The sequence below is a fragment of the Asterias amurensis genome, chromosome 12 (assembly GCF_032118995.1).
Source record: "Asterias amurensis chromosome 12, ASM3211899v1".
Lineage (NCBI taxonomy): Eukaryota > Metazoa > Echinodermata > Asteroidea > Forcipulatida > Asteriidae > Asterias > Asterias amurensis.
In genome coordinates, this window is record NC_092659.1 from 12,808,119 (window position 1) to 12,822,614 (window position 14,496).

The 14,496-nt window shown below is 37.4% G+C and overlaps 1 protein-coding gene across 1 annotated transcript in view; it reads left to right on the forward strand.

Annotated features, from left to right (window-relative positions):
• The window catches only part of LOC139944885 (uncharacterized), a 175,711-nt gene that overhangs the window by 42,851 nt on the left and 118,364 nt on the right, over positions 1-14,496 (forward strand). The window contains exons 5-20 of the mRNA XM_071942035.1: positions 1,255-1,396; positions 1,534-1,698; positions 2,114-2,199; positions 2,657-2,700; positions 2,883-3,010; positions 3,317-3,410; positions 3,805-3,916; positions 4,178-4,352; positions 4,528-4,579; positions 5,966-6,103; positions 6,199-6,410; positions 6,751-6,884; positions 7,270-7,430; positions 7,827-7,972; positions 9,137-9,319; positions 9,713-9,865. Of these exons, the coding sequence (XP_071798136.1) occupies positions 1,255-1,396; positions 1,534-1,698; positions 2,114-2,199; positions 2,657-2,700; positions 2,883-3,010; positions 3,317-3,410; positions 3,805-3,916; positions 4,178-4,352; positions 4,528-4,579; positions 5,966-6,103; positions 6,199-6,410; positions 6,751-6,884; positions 7,270-7,430; positions 7,827-7,972; positions 9,137-9,319; positions 9,713-9,865 (2,125 nt within the window). The remainder of the gene's footprint in view (positions 1-1,254; positions 1,397-1,533; positions 1,699-2,113; positions 2,200-2,656; positions 2,701-2,882; positions 3,011-3,316; positions 3,411-3,804; positions 3,917-4,177; positions 4,353-4,527; positions 4,580-5,965; positions 6,104-6,198; positions 6,411-6,750; positions 6,885-7,269; positions 7,431-7,826; positions 7,973-9,136; positions 9,320-9,712; positions 9,866-14,496) is intronic.

Genomic DNA, 14,496 nt, shown 5'->3' on the forward strand with positions numbered 1-14,496 from the left:
CTAAAAAACTTTTAATTTTCACATACGTAATCTATTCGCCGGTTTATTACACAAAACGCATGCCATCATGCCGTCAGGAGTCTGGTCTCGTCCCGTCTTGACTATGCCAACTGTCTTTTGGTAGGTGCCCGCGAAAATGACCTCGCTCGACTCCAGCGTCTGCAAAACAAGGCTGCTCGGTTAAGCCTATTTGCGTGTGGCCGTGACCAGCCTTCTGCCCGCATGCCCGCACCGCTGCATTGGCTCCCAGTTAAAGAACGTATAACCTTCAAAAATAATTGTCACTCGTGTCTACAAAATTCTCACACCCAATCTTCATCATATGGTTGAACCTGACATTCCCACAACTCTAATACTGCTGATGCATAATTATAGGCAACGACTCCGCTCATCGGCTGATCAGACCGGCTTTCTGTTTCCTAGAACTAGACGGAAAGATGGGGATAGCTCATTAATGGCTGCCCCGCGTCTATGGAATGAGCGAGAGGTCTGCAAGATGCAATCTCGCTGCCTGTATTCAAAAGCCTCCTGAAGAAATTTCTGTTCCCCAACCCATCCTAGATTGTTTTAATTTTTGTCATAGTCTTATGTAAAGCGCTCTGATCTCAGAAGAGCGCAAGCCATGGAGGCCGCAGAACGGCAATGGCAGACAGGGACAGCGCGTCACACAGTAAAGTAAACATTGAGTAACTACAAAGAACTTATAATAAAGACACACGTCGATTTAACAAACATTTTGGGAACCCCCCCCCCCCCACCCGAAACTGTGTTCTCTTAAAAAGGGGGGACGTGTCCCGCACCTTACTATAGATTGATGTCAAATACGGGACACAGTTAGTGTTACACAGTGCAATATTTGAATGTTATGATAAAGACGTTCAGACACATGGGGGACATTTAATATTGTATCCCCCACCCTTCAAAAAGTGGTTTGGGGACACGTTCCTCCCACTTTTTAAAGGAGGGATGTGCAAATCTGTCAACGATGGAGCATTCGGGTACGGCGTGGGGTCCGGGGCCGCTTTAGGGCCCGGGAAAATTAGCTTTTTTGAAACTCAGTGGTGCAATCGAGGGTGACATTTGATATAGTGTCCCCAACCCTTCATTCGTTTCCCCCATTGATGTGTTTTCCTTTCACACACAGTACAATATTTGTAAAATTTCACCAGATCAGAACATGCGAAAACTAAAACTAGGACCAAATATTATGACAACTCACTCAACAATAAAATTATTTTGTTTATCTTTGTAAAGGTTTTCATTCGAAATCGGTGAAAACGGAACGATTGGTCACGTGTACTACCCACGTGGTGAGAATGAGCACGTGATAACAGCCAAGAAGGGTTTAACGAGCCTATTGGCTGCAAATCTGCAACACCCTCCTGATGAAGACACGGTAGGCAGGGTTGTTATCTATCATTGTTTATACTCAATAATCAATGTGAAATAGCCAACCGCAATGGGGGGCATTGAATGTTTTGTAAATGAGTTTGTAAACCAATTGTTGCTCCTGCCGTTATTATACAGCTTGAGGGTGAGCCTAATGAGTGGAGCTACGACTGCAACGAGACGGGTCACGAGGGTCACCATGAAGCGTCTTACAATGCCCGGATGTCAACGGATAATGATGGTATCGTCGTCTTCACCAAAACCCGACGAACACACCCGATACCGTATGGGAAATTCAAACATCAAAAGGTATGACAGTGTGCAGTTTGACAGGCAGGTACCCTAGGTGAAGGGCGACTTATGTCGATTAATAATTTGTGAATTATCGTCGATCTTCAAAATTAATATTATACAAAAGTCAAAAGTGTGTTGAATTTTACTCATGTCATTTCTAAGTAGGGTTTGAAACTTTGCACGGTGGAAATACGATATAGAAAGGTTTGCGGTAACACCATGTAATGACTAATCTCTCTTGGGGTGGTTCTCAAAAGAACCGTTGGTTTCAACTCAACGTTTCGATCAGTATGCTCTGATCATTTCTGTTGTATATAAGTTCAAAATTAAACAATAAGCCCAGCTACCACAAAAGAAATTCCAACTGAGACAAATGCGAATTAGAAATTTGCTGTGAATTAAAATGCTGTTGCTTCAATTATCTTTACAGGAGATTCATTACCACCCCGGTATGAAGCTACCAACTCTAGTCAAAATTGTCGATCACTTCGAAGCACCAAGAGAATCAACAAAGGAGTAAGCACAATGATTTTATATTGATACAACAACGAATCTGAAAGAAACAAAGGAGATGTTTGCAAGTTGGTTTCCTTAGTGCAAATCGACACAGTCCTAGAACCCCGCTGGTTTCTGTTATTTTGACTCTATTTACTTCCGAACAAGGACTCTTAAAATATTGCTCAACCTTTTTTTACGAAGCAGAAATAAGCAGAACACCAGTCACAAATTAAAAATGGATTTTTTGGCTGGTATTCTGATTCTATTAAAGCTAGGTTAATCTTTCATTATATAAAGCTCAATTAAAGTGGACCCAGAGTTGCCGAAGGGACTTGGGTAATAATTGCAGATGAGTAACAAGATGTTTTAAGTGAGCGTGGACACACTAAATCAAACAATGATATTAAACACTCTCTGATACTTAAACACATTTTATGTTCTTATTTTGTATTTTTATCATTGCTTTTTTTTCCAGATTTCGGGATCAGTTTGAGATGAATACAGAGCAAGAAGGCTTTGGTAAAAAATACTGTGTTTTGTTTACCCTAGCAAATTTCGTATTGATAACAGTTTGCTGAATAGTCTCTGTGTTGTATTTACTTCGAATACCTAGTAATTCCAATGACAACACTTAACGGTTTGAACGAAATACTTCTGGCCAATATTTATAAAATAAATTAGTTCATCATCTTTTGTATCAGATTTTCCAGAGATGAAGACTGTCTCAGATGGGTTGCTGACATTTGTACGTGAGATGTACTCCCCTTCTCTGATATACTCCCCGCCCACTGATGCAGATATTGTGACTGATACAATTCAAATGCATCAGGTAAATCTTGTACAAAAATAGAATTCGTCATAGCTGTCGAAATATCAAGTGTTTCATCCGATTCTAACCAGTTTGCCGTCCTTGTTTCTCAATATTGTATATCTTATGTTAAAAAAGAAAAATAATATTAAAAAGGTTACATGTTGGCTTAAAATGAAAAAAGCCTCACACGCTGTTGTGCAGTTTGAAAACTGTATTCACTATTGTTAATAATAACAAAATAACCTCGGCTAACTGGCCTAACACAACAAACTTTTGAAAGATTGTAATTACTGAGTTTTTACTTTGTATTCCTTGCTGATGTAGATACAAGGCAGCAAACACATGATTGATGACATTACCACATTGAAGAACATGATGTATGGTAACCTGACGTGCATGAGGAACGCGCCACTAGAAGGTATGCTTACAAAATGGCTGCCAAATATGCTCATAGTGACCAATATACGTCAAGTGTGTAAATTAATTGTATAAACAAAAAACGTTAAAAAACATATGTGTTGGTAAAAGATAGTCCAAAGCATGTTCAGTGGCAGAAATTCTTTATCACGGTATAACAGCCGCAAATCTGCTTCTCAGAAATTTTATATACATAATTTTGTTTTAACTGTTATTTCATATCTGAGGGAGTCTGCGATTTTGTTTCCTTGTCATACATAAATTAGCCTCACGCACACTTTTTTGAAATGTTGTAAAAACCTTTCGAACAAAATGATTTAAGCAGGGATCGTTTCGATTGATTGCATTTACTTTTCTAAAAATCAAAAGAGTGGTATGGTGTCAATTTATGGTAGGATCTCACGAACGGAGTCACTGCTTTCAGGATCTCGTTCATACTCTGAGGTACATCGATGGACGGAGACTTGCTGAGATTGTCAAACCTTTGTACCAACTTCCACTCTCCAGGTATTTCCGTAAACAATCTAAGTTAAATTTAATGATGCGAATAAAGAGACCCGACTCTCTGTTATGCACTGAGACGTGTAAGCGCCATATTGTCACCAAATGGACATTCTTTATATTATACAATCAATTATATCAAAAGGCATTTGTAGAAATCAACCAATGGCACTGCATTGAATTGGTTTTCAGTGTCCTCCACATAATTGTGTTTGCCACATAGTTTGAAAAGTAGCAACTTTTAGGTTTATCTATGTTCTCTTCCAGACGCCATCGTGACAAAGAAGACAGACTCAATATGTTAGATGCTGTATCCGCGTTGGAAACTGACTTCTCACAGTCTCTTCTGGCTGATCTCATCCTCTTGTCTCCAAAACCAAATAAAGACCTTGTGGAGAGACTACTCATTGCGTCTTCTGGATTCACTCGAGCCATATCACAGGTATAGAACGCTTCATTTGATTGTCTGTTATCAGGGCGCTTTGTGTCTCTGTTGTACCAATGGCGAAGAACACCTATAACAGGGAAATATTTTGGTATTAAATTGTTTGATTTATTTACAAATTACGAGTGTACGTTTTACCCTTAAATTGCATTTCTTCTTACCCCGTCCACAGCATTTTTTAGAAACATTGGAGGGCATTGTATTCCACCCTCAACGTTTTCCAGGTGAGTCATTCATTTTCATTCATGTTTTGGTGCCATCCTTTTTCATCTGTAATGTTTTTATCCGGAGACAATGAAAAGCCTTTGGTACAGTTAGGCTCAGAATTACTCAGCTTGTTTCACCATTCAAAGAAAACATAGTACAAAAACAGATCCATAAAACTCATAAATTATTATGTCATGTAACAACCATTGATAAAGATCACTTTTTCCATTGGTAACCATCCACCTTAAGTTAACAATAGTTGTTACCTAACTGAAATTCACCCAAAATAACATTGTAAAATCCTACTCACCAACCGATCCGCCTCTCTATTTACTATATTTATTTTTAATTAAACTGGCCCCATTAGCGGGTCTCTTCACTCACTTTCCCCACCCAAATGTTGGATTTACTCTCTCATCGTTTACCTATCCTGTCAACTTTTAGAGACCAACACAGAAAAAGGACGCAGCAAATAGACCCAACCGCCTAACCCAGCTGAAATTACTACGCTCCTTAGTGAATAATTACCAATCTCACCTATTTGTTATGTAGAGCTGAAGATTGTAAACAACACAGTGAATAGTTTTATAATTGTGTACAACATATCAGCAATGAAGACGAGATTGAGATTAAATTCTTAATAAGATAAAATAATCCCCAAAGTTATACCTTTTTACATCCTTGACATTTGTATCTGTGCGACTACCGTTAAAGCCATAGAAATAGAACCCGTGGTATTTTTCTATGGTTAAAGCAAAACGGCGCTCTACCGACATATTCTGTCTGCTGTTTTAAAAATGTATATACACTTAAACGGGTGACTTAATTGTATCCTTCCAAGCAGTTTAGACTTTAAATCAGCATTATACACCGAAACAAACTTTAAGTATACCGTTATTGTATACCAGAAAGCGCGAAAAGGAACCAACAACAATCATTGTGCTTTGAAAAAAAGTCAGAGTTTTGACTAAAAAGGAAAGGTAAACTATTGATAGATTACTCCCATACTCACTTGCAATAACAACCGTTGGCTAGAAACCTACATCAGTGTTGATGGTATAAAGCATTTTTTTTTTAAAGAAACATCTCTCTTCGAAGTTAAAAGATAAACATTTTATTGCCATATAATTTGAATATAAGAAGCGTTACCGCGTAACGCTTCTCAGATTATGTATTCCTATAAGGGATTATTTTTCCTGGTGGCAAATTCGCTCCTGATTTTCGGCGATATTATCTAAACAACAGGATTACCTTTTGAAATGCAATTTTCAGATGTTAGTTGTATCAATTTAAAGGATTAAAACAATCAATATGTTCTTAAAAAAAGTCTTATTTACCAATTGAGAACTGCTAAAAAATAAAAGCATCTCTACCAACTTCATTATTTTTAACTTTTGTTGCAGACCAAATACGTGACCCGGAGATACAGAGAGTTGCTGTGATGGTACTTGGCGCCTTAGCTGGTAACCTGTGGAATGCTGGATTCAAATCCAAGGCGGAGGCGATAGTTGAGCAGATTGAGGACAAACTTGGTGTTCATGGTATAAATTTGTGTACAATTTCAACTAGAATTAACACACTTAAATTTGAAATTTCTCTCCACACCATAAAATTTAATTATTCTTTGAATCACCAGATCCTTGGAGTTACAGTACTACTGTTAAAACATTCTCTAAAGATGAACAGGATGAATTCCACCACAACACGGTAGCGTGTATTGAAGCTCTCGGCAATGCTGCCCTCCATCGTTCCTTTGCTCACATCCATAGTTATACCAACTCGACCACCACCAATCCTCTGCTGAAAAGAGCTGGTTTACACTCTATGAGAGACTACCACATTGATAAGGTAGAAAGTCAAGCTAGCCCAGACCCAATTTCATATAACTCCTAAAGCACAACCAGTAGCTAAGCACAACACAATTTTCCTTACCACAATATAAGGTTACCAGCCAAACCACCATGTCACATGCACAATTTATGACTGGTATCCTGCTTACTTTTTGCTAATTCTCTGCTTAAGCAGCTCTATGAAATAGTGCCCAGGTCATAACAATCATATAGCAAGACACAACATTAGGTTTCAAATTTTAACAGCGAAAGTTAGTTCTCAAAGTTTGAAAACGCACAATGAACAATGTTTCATATTAATTTTCAGCAAAAATAATGGTGTTTCACATATTTTGCAGGCGGCAGGTATCCTCCTGAAGTCAGCCGTTGACGAAGATGAGGAAGAACATGTTCGATACGAAGCATCATTGCTTTACAAAGATCATCCAAACGGTGTTTATAAACGTGCCTCGACGTTTATAAATCAAAAAGTGTAAGTAATTTTTAACTTTAAGAGTTAAACAAAGCAAACTTGTGTGGAAAACAAGATCTTATAAGTATTTCATAGAAATCGAAAGAGGAAAAAATTCACCATCAAAAAGGTCGATATCCACGCTACTTTCATCGAACATCATCACAATTCAGGAACGTACTGACAATGCTGTGTATAAACTGTGTCCAGACCAATTATTTAAAATTGACTTCATCGAACGTTGTTTTAACAATTGCACTGAAGGGGTATTTAACACACTGGCACTTTAAACAGTTTTATTCCAAGTTTTTTGAAAATTGTGATTGGTGTTTGAATATTTCACAAAGCTTTATTTGACCCTCGGAATACCCTCTTCAATGTATTTTTTTTCTTGCATCTTTTCAAGAGCGAGTTCTCCGTCCAGACGGCGAGTACGGCGTGGATTCTGGGAGGGAATTAAGTTTCATTTGGCCAGCCCAGCCTTTCAGTGGAAGAAGCTTACTGGGAGCACGGAGACTGGAGCAGAGTTCGGTATTACTATCGCTAATGAGCTCAACATTAAAATAGGTGAGGCAAACAAATGACCAAGTCACACCATTTAAAAAGTAAACCGCGTAAATAACAGCAGGTAATAGACATTTTGTTTCACACATACCTCAACGTTCTCAACCATTTCACAAGGACATCAAAGACTCAAGGAAGAGAAACACACGGTTGATAAATTATGGAAGTGTCGTGGCCGAGCGGTTAAGAGCACCGAACTCAAACTCTGGTGTTTCTGATCAGCAGAGTGTAGGTTCGAATCCCCAGCGTGACACTTGTGGCCTTAAGCAAGATACTTAACCATTGCTTCGTCCTTCGGATGGGACGTAAAGCCGTTGGTCCCATATGTTGTGTAACGCATGTAAAAACAAACTTTTAAAATAAACAGTGCAATATTTAACTTATTGTTGTAATTGTTAGCTCCCCTCAACAGCTATCTTCGTGTAGACATTCTGGATGAGGCTTATGCAACGGTTGTAGTTGGACTCGTTGGAAAGAAACTAAATATCGCAAGAGCACGCTTCTGTTTCAACGGACACGCTGAGTATGATTTGAATTTCCTACAAGTAAGCCTATAAACATTGAAACATTTCAAATCTATTTTCAGGTTTCATTTTTTTTTAATTATTTTTATTACAGTATTCACAGTAATAAATCAATAGAGTATTAAATCACCAAAGAATGACATGCGTAAGTATGAGACTAAAGTTATATGATTTTGCGGAAGGATCTTTTCAGAAAAATGTATTGTCGACAATGGTCCTTTGTAATAGTATTAGTCTAGGAACCAGGGGCTGGCAGTTCATAAAGGCAGTTTTGAAACAACGTGTAACCTATAGGCCTATAAGCAAACACCTCTTGCTGAGAATTTGGAGGAAAAAAAATACAGCATCATTTTGCCAAGTAGAAGTAATAATTTTGTTGGAAGACAGTCATCACTGCCAAGTGCTATTGTTTTAATAATTTTGCTCAGATAAATAGCCATGGACTTGTGTCATTTTTTCTCGTGACGTCATGCGGGAGAGGACACTATGATTTCAGATTCTACGTGAAATCTTCAACTAATACTGCAGTGCACTGTATTTTAAGTCCAGCGTCTATTTTGTGTCTGTTTATTCTTGCTGCGTCAGTCAGTTGTGAGTAACGCAGATACTTAGATTTATAAATATTATTAAAGGCAGTGGACACTATTGGTAATTACTCAAAATAATTATCAGCATAAAACCTCATAGTAACGAGTAATGGGGAGAGGTTGATGGTATAAAACATTGTGAGAAACGGTTCCCTCTGAAGTGACGTAGTTTTCGAGAAAGAAGTAATTTTCAACTAATTTTATTTCGAGACCTCAAGTTTAGAATTTGAGGTCTCGAAATCAACCATCTGAAAGCACACAACTTCATGCGACAAGGGTGTTTTTTCTTTCATTAATATCTCGCAACTTCAAACAACCGATTGAGCTCAATTTTTCACGGGTTTGTGATTTTATGCATATGTTGGGATACACAAAGTGAGAAGACTGGTCTTTGACAATTACCAAAAGTGTTCACTGCCTTTTTAAACACATGAAAATTTTGGAAGGCTTTATCAGGAAGAAGAAGAGTTCAACACGAGATAAGATATTCTCAGAAAACGTACAACTTTTTTTTTAAGTGTTACAGTTTGCTGTCATTTTGTTATGGCTCAATAGCTGTAAAACCAGTATATCAATTTTGTTTTCTTTTTACAATCAGGAGTTTGGCGTTGAACGCATCAGCGATCTGGTGAAAGTCTATGATATAATCATCCAGCAAGTGGTAGGAAACATCGTGAGGGCGGTAGACATCGTTGTCGACCTCTTCAATGGAAACACCAGCATTAACACGTTATTTGATAACTTCGTTGAAGAACTTGAAAACATTCCAAGCCGCATCAGTGTAAGTGTGTCCCAAAGTGTTTTGATTTAGAAAGTGGCACCGATTTAATAAAACATATCAAACAATTAATTCGTGTTGTACTCACTGCAAAATAAACCGTTCACTGTATTAAACAATAACAAGCCGACCGATGTAAACAAATAAAGAGGTCCTGCCTATAGCAACATTGATCTAAAAGTTGCAAAGTTTGTTTTGTTTTGAAAAGGGGGAAAATACTATAACAGAACCGATTTCAAAAACTGTACAATCACTCTCAGTTAAAAATTCGAGCTTTGACCCCTTTTTGTAGCCTAACGGCATTAAGAATTACTTCAACAATCATCTAGTTTTAGTTTTCAAACATCGATGCATCTATTCAATGAATTGAATCTATAATGTTACTTATATGTACAGAATCTGCGATCGGTAGCAGCCAATGCCGTTGCTAGACTCTCGCAGTTTGATCCAGATCAACTCCCGCCCTCTATCCGTGGCGTGATCAAAGTGGTCAACAAGGCAGCTCAATTATTCAGTGATATAAAGACAGACGTCATGGAGTTTTACCAGGTATAAGTTAAGTCTTTTTTAGGTGTTCGGGACAACAGCCCGGAACACCTCTTATTTTTGTTAGGTTTTTACTTCTTAATACTTTTTCTTCTTCTTCTTCTGCTTCTTCTTCTGCTTCTTCTTCTTCTTCTTCTTCCTCCTCCTCCTCCTCCCCCTCCCCTCCCCCCTCCTCCTCCTCCTCCTCCTCCTCCTCCTCCTTCTATTCTGAATCTTCCTTGTCCCCTCACAAACACACCTTTCCCTTTTATGAACTTGAAACTTCGCACATAATAGTTAGATATTCATTAGGAGACGAAACCGTGCAAGTTACGTCATAATGACGTCATTCATTCTTGAGTTATGAAAATTCAAAGTTTACTATTTCAAAAAAAACTAGACATAAAATGTTTGTTAATTACAAAAATACGGTGTTCGGTTGGACGTTACGCGATGACGTAGTTCAAAAACATTGAACCATAAACATAAAGATGACTTTTTCTACAACGTGTCGTTAATTTTTATAGTTAAACTTGTGTCACAGTTTTAAACGACTCCTTTTTTCTTCACAAATGCAATATTTTTGTGTGAGATTGGCTTTAGGTTTTAATTTGCAATTTCCAATGGGGAAATTTCGTAGTTCTTTATACATGAAATTATGAATTTTCAAACTCGATTTTGAACCAGAAGACGAGATCAAAATGGGATCATGTCTGCGAGGCATTTACGGAGTTTTTAACGAACTTTCCGATGATGTGTCGATTGTAACAACCCATTATGTATAGCAAAAGTTATGATTTTTTAAAATAATAAGCTTTGAAAATTCATAACTCAAGAATTGATGACGTCATTGTGACGTAACTCAAACGGTTTCTTCTCCTAATAAATATCTAACTATGTGTGAAGTTAGAAGTTCATACAGATTTGGGAAGTGTGCTTTTGTTAGAGGGCAAGGGACGGAGATGTATTTTTGAAGAAAAATATACAATTGCAAACTTTGACCTTCCGGTACGAACGGAAGGAGGGGTCATACGATTTTGACGTTAACTTTTCAAATGTAGTCCCAGTCTTGATCTATCAGATGCGTAATTATTAATATCATAACTGTAAAATTCGAAGACATATAGCAATAAGCAAATGGTCACTTTTTGAACCTAAAAACCATGTAATTCGACACCTCATGACGTCATCATGACGAAACTAAAACGGTTTCATCTACTAATGAATATCTAACTATGTGTGAAGTTTCAAGTTTATGTGAGCTTAGCAAGTATGTCTTTTAAACCAGACCTTTGCCAGACTTGTATGCTGTGGTGATGGTTAAGCATCAAATGATGTATATTTCAACCTAAAAGGCAATAAACAACGCCCTTTCAAATCATTTCACAGTCCCATCCGGTTTAAACAGGTCAAAAGGTCAACGAAAGTTCACCAACATATCCATTTCTGTAAAGTACGTAACGCCCTTTCGTATGATGTATAGATTGTCAAAATAGCTTATGTAGTTTAGGTTATATGAACTTAGGAAATATTGACGACTGTAGAAAAGACTGTAAGGGGCATGTATGTTTTAACCGCCTTGAACGAAGACTATTCTTCATGAAGCTTTTTCGCGCTCTATGGATGATCACTGGAGCGTGACTCTGCTGCACCGCTAATACACTACACGTTGTGTGTATGCCTACGTGCAATGTTTATGCACATACCATTGGGGATTTACGTTGTTCTTTAGACGTGAATTTTTAAATTTTCAACCTCTCTTTTGAGCCGGAAGACAACATCAAAATGGGGTCATGTCTGTGGAGCGTTTACGGAGTTTTCAATGACGATTCCGATGATGTTTCGATTGTAAGAATCCCTCATGTAGATCAAAAGTTATGATTTTTCTTTCTTCTCCTAATAAATCGCTAACTATGTGTGAAGTTTCAAGTTCATACGAGTTTGGAAAAAGCGTTTTTGTTAGCGGACAAGGGACGTTCAGAAGAAGAAGAAGAAGAAGAAGAAGAAGAAGAAGAAGAAGAAGAAGAAGAAGAAGAAGAAGAAGAAGAAGAAGAAGAAGAAGAAGAAGAAGTATGAAGAAAAAGAAAAAAAAAACCGAACAAAAATAAGAGGTGTTCCGGGCTGTTGGCCCGAACACCTAAAAAGAAAAAAAAAAAAACGAACAAAAATAAGAGGTGTTCCGGGCTGTTGGCCCGAACACCTAATTATAACTTTTGATCTACATGATGAATTCTTACAATCAATACATCATCGGAAAGGTCGTTAAAACCTACTAGACGCCTCGCAAAAATGACTCCGTTTTGACCTTGTCTTCCGGTTCAAAATCGAGGTTAAAAATTCAAAAATTCATGTATAAAGAAAACGAAATTCCACCATTGGTTGCGCGTAAAGATTTTGCACGTACCATGTACAGTACATTGTACACCACATTGCGGTGTGCGCCACGTGTTGTTCGTTTAGTTTGTGTTCGAGGCGTTTTCAACATACATGTACACACGTACATTTTCCGTCCGGTTAGTTAGTCTTCTCTTCAGTCGTCAATACTTCATAAGTTCATATTATTTCCTCAACCACATAAGCTTTTCTTTTCTTGACCTTTTGATCTGTCTTAACCGCAAGTGACTGTAGAATGCTTTGAAAAGGCGTTTTTCAATGGATTTTAAACTGAATGAACATCTTTTGAACATAATACAAGTCTGGCAAAAGTCTGATTTAAAAAAATATTACCGATCAGAGTCACCAAAAAATAAGTGCGCTCTCTAGCGGCAGATTAACAACATCTAAAAATACACTTTTACTAGATGTTTGTGTCAGAGTTTAGGACAAATGTTTCAAAATGGTATACATAATCTCCTTCATAATAGCAACATGTCTGTGAAGTCTTAGCTTGATGACGTCGTCATTTGTCACGTGGTATTGCACGTTCGACTGAGGTGTAACTTGGTGTATTGTTAACTTCTTGAACTCGAAATGACGTCATGATGACGTCATCATGTTTTGTTGACAATTTGTGCAACTTTGATCATTTATTACAAATCTTGAGAACAAAGCAAGGTGCAATTGTTTTAAATACACCAGGCTTTTACTCCCGGAAACCGAACACCTAGAGTTTGTTCACAAACTCTTAATGTCTAGTTGTTTATATATTTGGTTAGCAGTTTTTTTGTTTAGGAGACAAATCAAGAGTAAGAAAATGAGGTAACAACCTTTCTTTCAACCAAACTGAATACTTCTTGTGGGCGTTTCAGACATTCGAGATGAATCTCGTGAATTACGCCAGAAACATGCTTTCAGGCTATGCTAATCCCATTCGAAAAGCACATTTTGACCGTGCAATCATTTCACATGGAGACTTCAGTCGAATCCTTAGCATACATGTATCCATAATCCAACAAGAACATTACGTGCAATGATCAAGTACCCATGAACATAATAAATGCATGTTATTTTGCACGCTGCATGGAAGACGACATAAAGTGCAAACACCATCTCAGACCAATCAGAACAAATGTATGGAAAGCTTACATCACTGCGCGTTAATTCATTAAAGAAACCGTTTCACCCAGTCATTGACCCTGTATAACCAGTTTAAATTTTGTGGGTAAAGACAGGGGACGAGTCTAAATGTGGATAAGTTTCTGTTTCTAATTTCAGCCTTTGATTTCATTTGTTATGTAAACTAATCTCTATTTTGTTGTTGTCTCCTTGGATGAGGAACGTGTTAATCTGTTTGTTTATGTGCGTCTTCACGAGAAGCCGAAATTTTGTTCTTGTCTTCCCACCAATTCTCAATTGCTGTTTGTTGTCGCTAAGGTATCTGACTGACATCAGTTGCGTAGATCGTCATTCCGTTCGTTTTCACGACGTAGTCCTTGCTGTGATACCATGGCTCTATTGTTTTTGCTCAAGCCTTTGAAATCTTTGTTCATTTTGAATATTATTTATGTTAAAGGGAAGGTACACGTTTAAAACAAATATTAACTTAAACTGACTTGGTAACGAGCATTGGAGAGCTGTTGATAGCATAAAGTATTGTGGGAAACGACTCCCTCTGAAGTAACGTAGTTTTTGAGAAAGAAGTAATTTCTCACTAAAATATTAAAAGACGTCTAGCTAGAAGTCTTTTATTCCTATCTGAAAGCACACAAATTCGTCGAACAAGGGTGTTTTTTCTTTCATCATTTTCTCTCAACTTTGATGACCGATTGAGCCCAAATTTTTACCGGCTTGTTATTTAATGCTTATACACCAAGTGAGAACACTGGTCTTTGACAATTACCAAACGTGTACTGCCTTTAATATTGAATGTCATGCATATTATTGTGTCTGCTGATTAAATTATGTTTTTCACTAACTTAAAGTAACGTCAGGTGATTTTTCCTAGTTTTATTAGTAGTTCAGGATGACTTTGTCAGTGAAACTGTTTTATTTACATTACAAAAGAAAAAAAAAAAAAAAAAAAAAAAAAAAACACGTATTCTGGTATCCATTGCCTCTTTGTGTATCCTTGTATTACATCTTATGGGTATAAAGCGTACCGAGGGTGATTCATAATCCGTTTTCATATTGTATCGTTAAAGGAACACGTTGCCTTGGATCGGACGAGTTGGTCAAAACAAAAGCGTTTGTAACCGTTTTTTATAAAATGCATATGG